This window comes from Heloderma suspectum, chromosome 3, assembly GCF_057233095.1.
Source record: "Heloderma suspectum isolate Gila_16-S chromosome 3, 16-S_ref, whole genome shotgun sequence".
In the NCBI taxonomy this organism is placed as follows: Eukaryota; Metazoa; Chordata; class Lepidosauria; order Squamata; family Helodermatidae; genus Heloderma; species Heloderma suspectum.
Genome location: NC_139460.1, coordinates 324,613,809 through 324,628,699, shown reverse-complemented (window position 1 = coordinate 324,628,699; position 14,891 = coordinate 324,613,809). Strand labels below are relative to the sequence as shown.

The 14,891-nt window shown below is 48.3% G+C and overlaps 1 protein-coding gene across 4 annotated transcripts in view; it reads left to right on the top strand.

Annotated features, from left to right (window-relative positions):
• Positions 1-10,320, top strand: part of ARMC9 (armadillo repeat containing 9) — a 144,014-nt gene extending 133,694 nt beyond the window's left edge. For 2 of the 4 annotated variants that reach the window (XM_084847731.1, XM_084847730.1), the window contains 2 exons: positions 1,536-1,708; positions 7,985-10,320. In XM_084847731.1, the coding sequence (XP_084703857.1) occupies positions 1,536-1,708; positions 7,985-8,007 (196 nt within the window). In that variant the 3' untranslated portion in view covers positions 8,008-10,320. The remainder of the gene's footprint in view (positions 1-1,535; positions 1,709-7,984) is intronic. The other 2 variants (XM_084847733.1, XM_084847729.1) reach the window with 1 other exon arrangement.
• Positions 10,321-14,891: the final 4,571 nt, after the last annotated feature.

The window sequence follows — 14,891 nt, the reverse complement described above, 5'->3', positions numbered from 1 at the left end:
ATGGGACCTCTCAGGACTCTCGTCATCCTTTTTTCCCCTTGGGAGAACCAGGTTGCTCCCAGCTTGGCAGATCACATTATGGCTGTTAAGACTGGCAGAGCTCCTGCCTAGCGACACCATCAGTGTGCCACGGTAGAGGGGTGCATTCAGCACCTAACATTTTTTTATGGAGGGTGTGTGTGCTTAAGCACTCCTTTGCCCAGAAATCTGCTCTAGATATGGAGTGGTATGCAAATATTGCAAACAAACAAACAAACAAACAAACAAACCACTTCTCCTAATCTGCTCAAGTGTGAAGGCAAGTTGTGGCCAGGCAGTATCAAGGGAAATTTTCATTCTCTCTGTCCATGCTCAGAGGCACGTTCCTTTATTATTACTTCAGCACAGTATTGTTGCTTCAGTTCCAGCACTGAAAACAGGTTCCAAGACTCAGCCCTGAGACAAATGTTGAGCCTGGGCAACTTTACAGTAGCTGTCCCACAGCTCGAACGTCTGCTGTTCCATGGCACTGTCCTGAGCCCATAACTGGAGCAAAGCAGCCCTAGGGGAGCTGTTAACTCAGCGAAAGTCTGAGGAAGACTGACAGCTTATATGCTGGCTGTCCCTGAAGGACCGTTTGCGGCTGGGTCTTCCTCTCCTGAGCAGACCCTTGCTGCTGCGTATCCCCTGGGCACAAGGGTCTTCTGGCAGCCAGGCGGGTGTTGTGACAGCGGCTCTGAGCGTCCCACCTGGTCCATCACCGCCGGTGCTCTGGTGAGCCATGGCTGGGAGGAGAGTCTACAGCTGGGCTTGGATGGGGTTCTTGGGGACCGCAGGCGAGGCTTCCCTGCCACAGGACCCCGGGCCCCCAGTTGCCCCAGGTCTACTGTAGGAGAGAGGTGTGCTAAGGGATGAGAGTCTTCCTCCAAAGAGGTCTCCCCAGAGCCTGACAGGCAGCCAGCCACCCTTAGCAGAAAGGGTGTATTGTGCCCACCAGGTGCAGAGTGCTTGACAAAAATACAAGAGGACAGGTCTCGGCCCCGAGGAGCTTACAACTTAAAATTTAACTCAGGGAGGCAAAAAAAAGGGAAGGGGAGGAAAATGGAGAGAGGGACAAACAGAGGAAGCCTGTGAATTTATTTCTGTTTCGTGTATGCAATTACAGCAGGGCATGTGGACTGGCAAGTTAAGCTGAAGACTTTATGGGGAAAGCTGAGGGATTTGTGTGAAATCTCTGTTTGAATCAATAGTTTGAATATAGTTCCTTGTCAGTTGGTTGATTTGTTTAATATGTGTTTAAATATTTTGTGATTTGGCTGATGTCAACCAAAACCAAGTCTCCAGTATCGATTTATGCTAACCTGGTTGGTTGGCAAAGCTTATTGCAGCTGTGGGAAGCTGAGCCTTTTGTTCCAGAATTCCAAACTTCTTGCCCCAGTATCATCTTCTGTCCGTGTTGTCCTTGGGGTTCTTGGTTGACTGTTGCCTCTTCCATCTTTCTCAGGCTCACAACGTGTAGTCTGTTCCCTGCTTTAATTCTGTTTTCCCTCTTGCAGTGACTTTCTTTCCAGCTTTGCCAGCAAACCGCAGCTCCCCTGCTCTCCAGACTTCCAGAACATCAAGCCCGGAAGGGGAAAGATCCCAACCATCGCGCCACAGTTCTCCCAGTCTGGTCCCCAGCAAACCAGTCGCCCTGGCTCTTCTGGATCATCAGCAAGGAGCAGGCAGAGTAAGACCAAAGCACCCTTTTGTTGCCTGCTTTGGACTGGTTCACATGTGCCCTTGATATCTCATTACTTGACGGCCCATGAGTGTGTGGACTACATTAGGAAAGAATTGTGTTTGTGGGTGACAGGAATGTTGCTACCTGTGAAGTTTGACCTGGGACGGTTCCTTCACGCTCGCCAGTTGTAAGGCTTCAGTGGCACAGCTGACCTCTTCTCCCTTGTGCTGTTGACAGATAGGACAAAAAATGGGGAGAAAGAAGTGATTTTCTCATGTCTGCACAGTGCAAGCGTGGCACAGATGGGATCAGACATGAGGAGTAGATTTTTGGTTCTGGCATCATGTCACTGGCCCCATGGAGTATTCCCAGTTCCCCCTCTGCTGCTGGTGCCCTCTGTTTATTCCTGACGCCTCTGCATTCCGTCTCCTGCAATATGAGCTCTATCCAGCCTGGATCAAGAGGGCCGTTAACAAATGTTACCTCTTCCCTGCTTCACTCCTGTTACTGTCATGTTGTGCTGAAAAGGAAGTATGGCTGAAATGCGGAAAATGAACAAACACACCAGGAAACTGTCTCTCAAGCCCACGTTCTTTCAGCTTTCCAGGGAAAGGGGAACAGAACTTCTGGGGACATGAACAGAATAGAAGATAAAGTCTCCCTACAGTGTCAATGTGAGGGCTTATGGATCTTCCACTTAAAGCCACATCATTATGCTTTCTTTAAAAAAGAAGACGCTTCTGTTGTTGTTCAGTCATTCAGTCGTGTCCAACTCTTTGTGACCCCATGGACCATAGCACGCCAGGCCTTCCTGTCCTCTCCCAGAGCGTGCTCAAGTTCATATTCATTGCATCGGTGATGCTATGTAGCCATCTCATCCTCTGCCGTCCCCTTCTCCTTTTGCCTTCAATCTTTCCCAGCACCAGAGTCTTTTCCAGTGACTTTTCTCTTCGCATTAGGTGGCCACAATATTTGAGCTTCAGCTTTTGTCCTTCCAGTGAGCAGTCAGGGTTGATTTCCTTTGGGATTGACTGATTTGACCTCCTTGCAGTCCAGGGGACTCATAAGAGTCTTCTCCAGCACCACAGTTCGAAAGCATTGATTCTTTGGCACTCAGCCTTCCTTATAGTCCAGCTCTCAAAGCCATATGTTGCTACTGGGAAAACCATAGCTTTGATTATATGAACCTTTGTCAGCAAGGTGATGTCTCTGCTTCTTACTATGCTGTCTAGGTTTGCCATAGCTTTCCTCCAAGGAGCGAGCGTCTTTTAATTTCCTGGCTACAGGCACCGTCTGCGGTGATCTTGGAGCCCAAGAAAATAAAATCTGTCACTGCTTCCATTTCTTCCCCTTCTATATGCTAGGAAGTGATGGGGCCAGATGCCATGATCTTCGTTTTTTTAATGTTGAGTTTCAAACCAGCTTTTGCACTCTCCTCTTTCACCCTCAACAAGAGGCTCTTTAGATCTTCTTTGCTTTCTGCCATTAGGGTGGTATCGTCTGCATATTGGAGGTTGTTGATAATTCCCCCAGCAATCTTAATTCCGACCTGTGATTCATCCAACCCGGCGTTTCTCATGGTGTACTGTGCATATAAGTTAAATAAGCAGGGCGACAATATGCAGCCTTGTCGTACTCCTTTCCCAATTTTGAACCAGTCTGTTGTTCCATGTCCGGTTCTTACTGTTGCTTCTTGACCCTCATACAGGTTTCTCAGGAGACAGGTAAGGTGGTCTGGTACTCCCATCTCTTTCAGAATTTGCCACAGTTTGTTGTGATCCACACAATCAAAGGCTTTAGCGTAGTCAGTGAAGCAGAAATAGACGTTTTCTGGAATTCTCTTGCTTTCTCCATGATCCAGCAAATGTTGGCAATTTGATCTCTAGTTCCTCTGCCTCTTCGAAACCCAGCTTGTACTTCCAGTAGTTCTCGGTTCGCATATTGCTGAAGCCTAGCTTGTAGGATTTTGAGCATAACCTTGCTGCCATGTGAAATGAGAGCAATTGTATGGTAGTTTGAACACTCTTTGGCATTGCGCTTCTTTGGAATTGGAATGTAAACTGACCTTTTCCAGTCTTGTGGTCACTGTTGAGTGTTCCAAATTTCTTGGCATATTGAGTGCAGCACTTTAACAGCATCATCTTTTAGGCTTTTAAATAGCTCAGCTGAAAGACTATCATCTCCGCTAGCTTTGTTGTTAGTAATGCTTGCTAAGGCCCACTTGACTTCACTCTCGAGGATGTCCGGCTCAGGTTCACTGACCGCACTATCATGGCTATCAGGGACATTAAGATCTTTCCTGTATAGTTCTCTGTGTATTCTTTCCACCTCTTCTTAATCTCATCTGCTTCTGTTAGGTCCCTGCCTTCTTTGTCCTTTATCATGCCCGTCTTTGCACAAAACGGTCCCTTGAGATCTCTGATTTTCTTGAAGAGGTCTCTAGTCGTTCCCATTCTATTGTTTTCCTTGATTTCTTTGCATTGTTCATTTAAGAAGGCCTTCTTGTCTCTCCTTCCTATTCTCTGGAAATCTGCATTCAGTTGGATATATCTTCCCCTTTCTCCCTTGCTTTTTGCTTCCCTTCTTTCCTCAGCTACTTGTAAAGCCTCCTCAGACAGCCACTTTGCTTTCTTGCATTTCTTGTTCTTTGGGATGGATTGAGTTGCTGCCTCCTGAACAATGTTACGGACCTCCGTCCATAGTTCCTCAGGCACTCTGTCTATCAGGTCTAATCCCTGAAATCTATTTGTCACCTCCACTGTATATTCAGAAGGGATATGATTTAGGTCATACTTGAATGGTTTAGTGGTTTTCCCTACGTTCTTCAATTTAAGCCGAAATTTTGCAAGAAGCAGCTTATGATCTGAGCCACAGTCAGCTCCAGGTCTTGTTTTGACTGACTGTATAGAGCTTCTCCATCTTTTGCTGCAAAGTACTTAATGAATCTGATTTCGATATTGACCATCTGGTGATGTCCATGTGTAGAGTCGCCTCTTGTGCTGTTGGAAAAGAGTGTTTGCTATGATCAGCATGTTCTCTGGGCAAAACTCTATTAGCCTTTGTCCTGCTTCATTTTGTACACCAAGGCCATGCTTGCCTGTTATCCCGGTGATTTCTTGACTTCCTACTTTAGCATTCCAATCTCCTATGATGAAAAGGACATCTTTTGTTGGTGTTAGTTCTAGAAGGTGTTGTAGGTCTTCATAGAACCGATCAACCTCAGCTTCTTTGGCCTCAGTGGTTGGGGCATAGACTTGAATTACTGTGATGCTGAATGGTTTGCCTTGGATTCATACTGAGATCATTCTATGGTTTTTGAGATTGTACCCCAGTACTGCTTTTCCCACCCTTTTGTTGACTATGAGTGCTACTCCATTTCTTCTAAGGGATTCTTGCCCATAGTAGTAGATATAATGGTCACCTGAATTAAATTCGCCCATGCTTGTCCATTTTAGTTCACTGATTCCCAAGATGTCGATGTTCAGTCTTGCCATCTCATGTTTGACCACCTCCAGCTTACCTTGATTCATTGATCTGACATTCCAGGTTCCTAAACAGTATTGTTCTTTACCGCATCGGATTTTCTTTTCACCACCAGACACATCCACAGCTGAGTGTCCTTTCGGCTTTGGCCCAGCCGCTTCACTCTTTCTGGCGCTACTTGGAAATACCCTCTGCTCTTCCCCAGTAGTATATTGGACACCTTCCGATGGCATCTCTTTTAGCCTTGTGATACGTTCCATGGGGTTTTCTTGGCAAGAATACTGGAGTGGGTTGCCATTTCCTTCTCCAGTGGACCACATTTTGTCAGAACTCTCCGCCATGACCTGTCCATCTTGCGTGGCCCTGCACGGCATAGCTTATGGCTTCACCGAGTCACGCAAACCCCTTCGCCACAAAAAGGCAGTGATCCATGAAGGGGAAGAAGCTTCTAGTCCTCTCCATTTAGACTTCCCACCGATCAGCCTTCTTTGGCAAATGTTTTGTATTTCCTGTATTCTCAATGTCCACAGGATTGCTGTGTAAATAGGAATATCTTATCTATCTTATCTCTCTTGTACGCTTTCTATCAGTTGATCAATTGTTCAGTATAGATAGCACCATCAGTATGTGTGGCAGTTTACAGAGTACAAAGGAACAGATTTCTGCCCTGAGGAGCTTACATTCTAAAATCCAACAGAAGAGAAATTGAACAGAAGAAGGGGAAGAAAGTGGAGGCAGGGCCAAACGGGAAAGGACAGTATGGCTGTATAAAGCTGTCTTCCCATGGCACAACTGAGTCATATGATTCGTCCACCTGGCCCACTGTTGTCTCCCTTGACTGGCAGCTGTTCTCCATGGTGTCAGGCAGACATATTTTCCATCTCCTGCTACCTCATCTTTTTCTAGCTGGAGATGCCAGGGATTGAACCTGCGACCTTCTGCATGCAAAGCAGGTGCTCTACCTCTGGACTATGATCCCTTTGCAATGTGGGCCAACATCCTGAAAGTCACAGAAATTGCACATTTCTAACCTTTATGGCTTTGTGGCTGGGAGGAGTTTTTAACATTAGATTTCTTATCTAGGGCACTGCAAGAAGCAAGCAAGAGGCTAAGCCAGTGTTCTGCTGGTCGGAAGGGGGCGGGGGGTTGAGTGTCCTGGGCAGCTTGTTGTTCCTTCCCCTGCCCCTTCAGCCTACTTACGTACAGGGCTGCTTCATCTGATTGTGTTATGAAGGGCTAGAGGGGAGGATGCGAACCTTTCCCACTTGCTAGTAATGTGTATTTCGAAGGGAAAGCCACAGTTTGTACAAATCGGATCAGATAAAGGGCACAGAGAACCCTGGCAGTTTTGAAGATAGCCCTCTGCTCATCTTTGTCTGGCTTTTTAGATATGCTTCCCCCGTCACCCAGCATGATCTGCAGAAGGCTTCCTAGACATTGATTAATCCTCATGAGCTTTTCAGACGGGAAGAGCATGGCCCCATTTTGCAGGCTGGAAACTGAGCAAACAGTGCTAATGGGCTAATTTATTTTTGGAAGGAACCCAATCTTGAGATGGCAAGGAGTCAGGCAGGGGCAGGGGCAGGGGCTAGGAGCCAGAGATGAGCCAAGCAGCAGAGGGACTCCTCACCCAGCACGTGAGTCCACAGCTACCATCACGGGTCATGTGCCTGGTTGCATGCTTGGAAAGGGGATTCCAAACCACTGGCAATTGTGCTTGCAGCTGCTGTGTCCACAGCTGAGAAAGGGTGAAGGACAAAGGTGCATCCTGAAATATGCAGAGGACAAGTGCTGGGGAATCGGGGCCGGTCAGGTCTGCCCGGCATTGTGCCCACTGTACGTTTAAGGGGACGTATCTGCCCATCACGCTTTGCACCTTTGCTGCAGGGAAAAGCAGTTATGAAGGAGAAAGGTCAGGCACTCCAGGAAGCTGTCCTGGATGCCCACGCTCTTGGCTTTCCAGGGAAAGTGGAGCTGGCCATGTGGCCATGTGAACAGATTAGAAAATGGAGCTGCACAGGTACGAAGGGGCTCTGCCTAACTCGGCCTTCCCCAGCCTGGGTCCCTCCAGATGTGTTGGACTACAACTCCCAAATGGCCATGCGCCTAGGGCCAGTGGGGGTTGTAGTCCAACACATCTGGAGAGCGTCAGGTGGGAGAAGGCTGCTCAAACTGATGGTTGTGGGTTGTGTTTGGAGCTGGAAGGAACCTCCTCCAAGTTCAGATTGGCAAGAAGGATAATATTTAGACTTCTGGATTATGGGATTCTGAACTTTAGGAAGCTGGTGCAGCTTTGGAGAGCTGGAAAACAGGTCAGGCCTTTCCTTTGAGAAGTCAGGGCATCGGTAGTGTAATGTGACAGCAAAGAGGATGGGCCATGAATGAGGAAGTCCTTAGTTCAAATCTCGCCTCTTCCCATAAGTAAATAGTAATGTTACTATAGCTCTGTGTTGTAGTAACTGTTTCCCCTGGCACCAAGTGCTCATGCAAATCCTCCAGAGAAGGAGGAAGTCACTGTGGGCACAGCCTCCCCATCCTTCCACCAGCGAGCTTCAGGCACTTAGTCATTGCTGAGCAAGCTGAAATCACCATCGCTTGCAGGCATTTGCCCAACTGCACCCAATGCATGCTTGGAACAGGCAACTGCTGTGATTTCAGGGCAGATTCCTTTGTGCCGATGTTTCAGTGCCGTGTTTGTGAACAGGTTGAACAAGTGTCGCCCTGAGGACAGAACCCGCCTTTTCTGAATTCCGCTTTAGCTGCTGACAGCTCCTCTCTCTCCCTCCCTCCCTCTTGCAGACAGCCAGTCTTCCAGGAAGTGAGGACAGATCCTTTCCTCAGGAATCACCTGCCCCAGCGCTTCAGGGCAGACACAGCCAATGTCCTGCTACAGGAATCCTTGCATCTCTGGCAGCCTGCAGAGCCAACGGGGAAGCTTATCAGCACTGGGACCGTGGACACCCTGTACACCAACAGTCAGAGGCTATCTGATGGGATGCACCCTCTTCCCCACCCCCGTTTTTATGTGCGTAGCCAAATGGCAGGATTACGTCTGGAGCACACTGCACCCCCTGGAGCACACTACTGCCCTGTGCACTGGAGGATCCTTTTTCTTTTCCTCTTTGCCAACTAGAGATGCTCCCTGACAATGTGGATGTCCTGAGCAGCTGAGGTTATAGCAGCTAGCTGGTTAGTTACTGTTTACACCCTTGGCAGACATGCTTACACACCTCGGGGCTTCTGCCTGTTCCCCTCTCCTCACCCTTCCACCATTGTTGTCCCCACATCTCTCTCCGCTGCCCATAGCAGCTGCTCATGGCCCAGTTCCACCGGCACTCTTCCTTATCATCATAAGGGGCCACGGGCTGGCAGCCTTCACAAGGCGCAGATCAGGAGTTGGGCTCACCTTTCCCACATTTTGATAGAGTAATTCGGATGGTCATATTATTGGTTGCACTAGATTGGTTGATATGTTCAGGGTAGCACCTCTGGGGATGCGGAGGCCAAAGAGCCCCTTTCTGCGTGGACATCGATCGGGGCTGGGGTGTGAAGTGGGGCCTGGTGTCTGCTGTGCTGCCTTGTCGAGAATCAGTGCGATCCAGTGGATGTGTGCACGTGTTGGGTGGTGATGATGATGGAGGCCTGGATTCAAAGGCCAGCTAAGCCATAGGCCAAGCTGATGCCCTCCAGATGTGTTGGAGTGCGATATCGCTGGCTGAGGGATTGTGGGAGTTGTAGCCCCAATGTCTGGAGGGCACCAGGTTGGGGAAGGTTGGCCTATGGTTCAGGCCCAAACAAGACATAATGGGGACAGCAGTGTACCACAGGTGCAGTCAAATGGAGCTGTGAACATCAGTGACTCGATGAGAAAAAGATTTGGGGTCTTTCTTTGGAAACTGTTTGGTCCCCCACTGAAAATGAAATGCTGGAGCCTTTACCTTTTACGTCAGTAGAGAGACTCTGTTTAATCCACAGCGTGCAGGTTGTTGTACAGACCATAGGGGTGACCCAGTCCCATGGAAAGGTCTTGCAATTGCCAGCAAGCAGTCAAGACGGGAGTAGGGCAGAAGCCAGCAGCAACGGGGGCAGGACGGTTGAGGAGGCAGTGGAAAATCAAAGATGTCTGTAGAGCGGGAAACAGATTGTCAAAAGAGAAATAGTGGAGGCTGCAATTGACCCAGGGAGATGCTCGATGGAAAGAATGGCAGCTGGAGACAGACAAAGAGACCTAGTATTTTTCAGAAGAGAAGATATATGTGGCAAGGAAGTGGGGAAGTCCGAACTTGAGGATTAGAACCTTGAAGCTGATGCAGAGTGAGGCAGGGAGCCAGCGTAAGGACTGAAGGAGGGGGTGACATGACCAAAAGGGAGATTAATTTATAAGAGGCGCTTTGGATGAGGCGACTTTATAGCATTGGGCGGCATCCCCTGAACTTGGGGCCCTCCATAATATGTGCTGCGTGGCTAGATCCCTGAAGGAGGGACTTCCCAGGCCTGCCTGCTGTGTATGCTGTGCTCTCTTGAACAGCTTGTGACCTCGTGCTCAGTTGACCATGAAAGGCAAGGGGAAATGTGAATTGAATTGTGGTGGTGGTGGGATTTATCCTAGGGGGGGCTGTAACACTTGCTTGTTTTGCAGATTAAATGTTTGTAACCCTGAGTGCCATAAATGCATGTAAGAGTATTGGCTAAGGTTAAATAGCTGGAGCAGACAGTTGGTCAAAACCTAACTTTCTGAAATGGATAAGGCATGATAACAGGAATTGAATCTGACATTGTCCTTTGGGTGGAGGAGCTGCCAGAGGCATGGAGGAGGGGCTGGAACCACGAAAATCTTACCCAGCACCTGAAGGTTCATCTTGGCAAAGCCCAAACATCACCTGTCATTCTTCTTGCATTAGTTAGGACAGACTTGTCAAGGATACCCACCCTGAAGGGTAGAAATATCCCTTCATATGATCAGGAGCCTTGGTCTTTTATACATGGGGTCCACTGTTCCTGATCCTCGCGTGATCACCCTTATGAGAAGTACTGGGACTGGTGAGGCAACAGAACATTTGTTTGTTAGTCAATAGTAGAATTATGGACTGATGTGTGCTGTGTATTACTGGTCTTAATAAAGCTTTAAAACTTCACATTGGGTCTGTGTTCCTTTGAGGTGCAGGGTACATTGCTCTCCATTGGGTATCTGGAGGGGAAGAGACTCAGAAGAAGGGGTGCAGTGATTCGCACAGCATAAACCTGTACAGGTAACAGGTGAAGGTACAAGTAATATCTTAAAGAGCAGAGATGGAAAGATAGTTTGGCATCATTTGGTCCTGGTTGGTTTCTGTGGAGTGATGGTGATGAAGTGGGATGAGGATATAAAATGAAGACGTATAAAGATTTAGGAGGGGTGAGTGCTTATATTTGGAGCAAGGGAGAAAAGAGGTGAGATGGAGGAGGAGGAATATGATTGTTCTTAATCTAGGTGTTTTAGAAATCGTCCCTGAAGCATCTTGGGGGAGTTGAAAAGCAGTATGTTGCTGCTTGTACATCACCTTTGGGATGTGAAGCAGAAGCCTTCAGGAGCCTCCCCCCCTGTCCCCATTCTCCCTGTACAGCTCTCTTCCTGTTTTTAAAACCCCCTCTGATGACTCACATACTTTCCCCTGTGGACTGTAGACCTGTATTTCCTCCTTTCAAGGAAAAGCCAAGAAGCCACTGAGCAGGGCTGTGATCATGCTTCCTCTTCTAGCACTCAGTTTCCAAAGCATGTGCTTGTTTGATCCCTCTCATCCTGGGGTTGCCCTCTCTGGTTCCTGCCACACACATACCACTCTCATTCTTCAATCAATAAGCAGATACACATCCATGGGAAATCTTAACATGCTTGCAAAACCAGAGGCGGTGATGTGCTTCCAAGACCGAGAAAGTGGAGACAAGAGAGACTCTTTCATAAGTCAGGCCCAACCCAAACATGATATGGCCCATCTGGGGGGCTGGTTTTAGGGTACCTTTACAGGGCAGCAGATGGACAATTATTTTAGTTTATCCTATTCTACATATAACACCAATTGTATTAACACTATGTTGTTATCTGGGGGAGAGCCCTATTTGGATTTTCTACTTCAAGCACCAAAAGGTTTCCAGGCGTGTCAGCCATAAGGGAAGTTTGTAAACCGGGTTTGATAGTTGTGTGGATTCGTCACACTGGGAAAAAAAAGTAATCTCAGACTCTCAGAGTGCAGTCCTGTCAGACTTTGCAGCTAAACTAAGAACCAAGCTACATATTATGATCAGCATACCTTTAAAAAAACCCTTGCTTAATCTGGACACTTCTATTTAGATGGAAAAAACAACCGTAGGGACAGCAGCGTTGGGAGCATAATAGGATTGAGAGCATGTTCCAGATCAGGGCCTGATGGCTGCTTTTTCTTCAAAAGAGGGGATGATGGGAACAATCTGTGGCTAAGAAGACTACAAGCATGGAGGCTATGGTGTCGCAAGGCCGTGATGAAAGATCTGGCGCAGCACAACTGTGGGCTGAGACCCAGAAACTAGACCTAGACGTTATCGGACCCAGCAGGCTGGTTGACCTTGGCAGAGGCTGGAAGCTTCTGGGGAACAGACTGCTGCTTTATGAATGTACATTGGTGTGTTCTGTTGGCTTTCAGCATCGCTGTTCTCAATAGCAGGAAGCAGCGCACTTCACCGGCAATGAAAGCTGGCTCGCTCGCTGCCAAGTATCTTATCTGGCGTCTCTTCACCAGATAAGTTCCTCCTTTGCCGTGGCTTTCTCCCTGCCCAGGCTCATCTTTTCCAGGACGTTCATGATGAAAGCACTGATTTATTCCCAAGTCATCCATTCATTCCTGGAGAATTTGCTGAGCTTAGAAAGCAGCTCAGCTGACTGTAGGCTTTTAATAGTCTCTTGTAAACAAAACAAATCAAGTACATAGCAAAATTGGGGGAAACGGCTTGCAGGAGCAGCACAAGCCAGGTTTGGTTCTCATTGGATGAGAGCACTGGAGACCTAAGGACAATTTTGTACTATTTGCTTTATTTACAAACATACAAACAAAGCATAGGTGGCAACAAGCAGCAGGCATTCTTGCAAAGCAGTGGATCCACCACCTACATCAGAGATGTGTCATACCCCGAGAGACACCCTGCACCCCCCAAGGTGCCTTCAGCCAGCTCACAGCTCTCTTTGTCCAGGACTCTGAACTTTCATCCTCCGAGCATCTCAACCTCTTATCCTCAGAAGAGGCTCCTGAATTAATGCTTCAGGGAGAGGACCCAGTTACAGAAAAGTGTCACAAGGCTTCCACCTTCCCAGGACCGAGTTCTCCAGGAAGACCCCAGGGACCTGCCCACCAGCATGCCACAGCCACCCCCACATGGTTGCAGCCTGAGGGTACTAAAACAAACCAGGCCCCTTCAAGAGAAAAGGCCTTAGTGTGGAGGTGGGGCTAACCAACCTAGAGGAAGCCAAACTCCCACTTAAGGCTCAGTCACCATCTGCTGCTTGTTGGAGCAACATACAGACAACCTTGTCTGGCTTCCAGGTGCTGTCCTATTCCTGCCTCCCTAGGAAACTTGACTTATCAGAGACATTGGTGAAAGCCCAGTCTATAGCGAACACCCTGTAACCCAGGCCTCACCAGCTCCCAATGACATTAAGCCCTTGTTATGACAGAATAGAACACTTTGCCTGCAGTGTTAGTCTTTTGCACCAAAAAGAATAGAGAGTCATATGGCACTATAAAGACTAAGAAATTTATTCTGGAATAAGCTTGCATGGACTACTGCATCAAATTAAAGTTTTATGCCAGAATAAATTTCTTAGTTTTTAAGGTGCCACAAGACTCTTCGTTGCCTTTTGTTTGCTGTTTCCAATCCTTGCCAAAACTGATGTATCTTCACATGAGAAGTGCACATGTACGTTTTGCCCTGGGTTTACATGCACTTGGGAAGTTGTGACTGTACATAGGCCCTGTGCACATGGAGAAAAATACATGCATATGCAGTTTTCCACATGCAGTGGCCGATGTGCAGGTTGCACACTCTTTCCAACAAGTCTGATATGGCCCTAAAGCAGGGGCAGCTACCGGAGACCAAATTCAAGTGCTGCAAGGTGCTGCTTGGCCCCTAGAGGGGGAGGCAGGCAGCAGGGAGAGTAAAGTGGAGGAGGAGGCTGGAGAAAAGGTTGGAGTGAGGAGGTGGCAGCTGGGGGATGGGGGAAGGGAAGAGAGGGGGCAGCAGCAGGGAAACAAAATCCCACCTTGCCTAGGGTGCCAAAATACCTGGAGACAGGCCAATGTGGGCTCCCACCCCTTACTGCCATCGCAAAGTGACCCTCCAGGAAAAAGAGTGGCTGACCAGCGGGTGCTCAGATCACCTGCTGTCTGCCAACTCGGAAGAAAGAGAATGGAGGGTGCAGAACTAAGTCACAACTCATGCCTTCTCTCTTCTTCAAGAACAGCTGGGAGGGGAGCTAACTTTGACACACACCTGCTGGGGACAAACCTTTGGTAAATATCATAATCCCCCCACCCCTGCCGCCCAAATGCTTACGCACTTGTGGCTAAACCCCTGCTCCCGGAATCCATTACAGCCATTGTTTTCTGGTTGTTAATAATCCTGGTTTGCTCCATTGCAGGCACTTTTGCCAGGCGAGGAGGAAACACATTAAAAGGAAATAAATTCCGGTGAAGGGAAAGGGAGTGCAGATCTGTCCCTTGCCATCCTCGACTGACTGACTAGGGAGTGACAACCCGAGGATTGGCATTTTACAGTCATCAACCATGGAAGCTGCATGGCACTGGTGTAGATTTTGCCTTTTAGGCTAAAGAACAGAGGTGGTTTAGTGAGTGGCCTGACCCACTGCTACCATTTGTCCCTCCATGTGGTTGTTCTACAGCTGAAATTAATTGGGGCAGGAAAGCCTAGGGAGATGCCTTCTCCCATACAAATTTGTCCAGAGGCCCTTCATGGTGCCCCCACCCCTCTAGGGATGAGGCAGGTGGTGACTGGGGACAGGGCCTCTTTAGTGGTGGTAACCAAACCCATTATGGATTGCCCTCTCCAGGCAGCTTCAGCTGGCAACAGCTTTCTGTTATTTAGGTAGTGAAGACTTTTTCATTATTTTCATGGGTAATTGGTGGCTCCTGTTCATACTGCTGTTTTACTGCTTGCTTGGGGAGGGGGTGGGGGGGTTGAGGTGATTTTAGAGCAGGGATGCACAATGTGGCACCCTCCAGATGTTTTGGACTACAGCTTCAATAATCCCTGACCATTGGCCATGCTGGTGGGTGAGACTTGAGAGTTGTAGCCCAAAACATCTGGAGGGCACCAGGTGGCCTACTCCTGTTATAGAGTGTCCTTTATAAGAACATAAGAAGAGCCATCCTGGACCAGACCAAGGGTCCACCTAGTCCAGCATTATGTTCACACAGTGGCCAACCAGCTTTATCAATGTGTGTTTGAGGGAAGGGGAACAGTCTCTGCTCCCTGAGAGAGTGGCTGAGTGCCCACAGGATGCTTCAGACAAGGGGTGTTGAGCCTCTTTCAGCCCCAAGGGCTGAATTCCATTTCAGAGACGCTCTCGGGGCCACAGAAGGGATGGGCCTGAAACACTGGCAAAGTTTAGCTTCAAGCTCCTACAGCCAGTCACTAGGCCTTAGGAGAGGCATCTCAACCTTTTATACTGGGGAGAAAAACA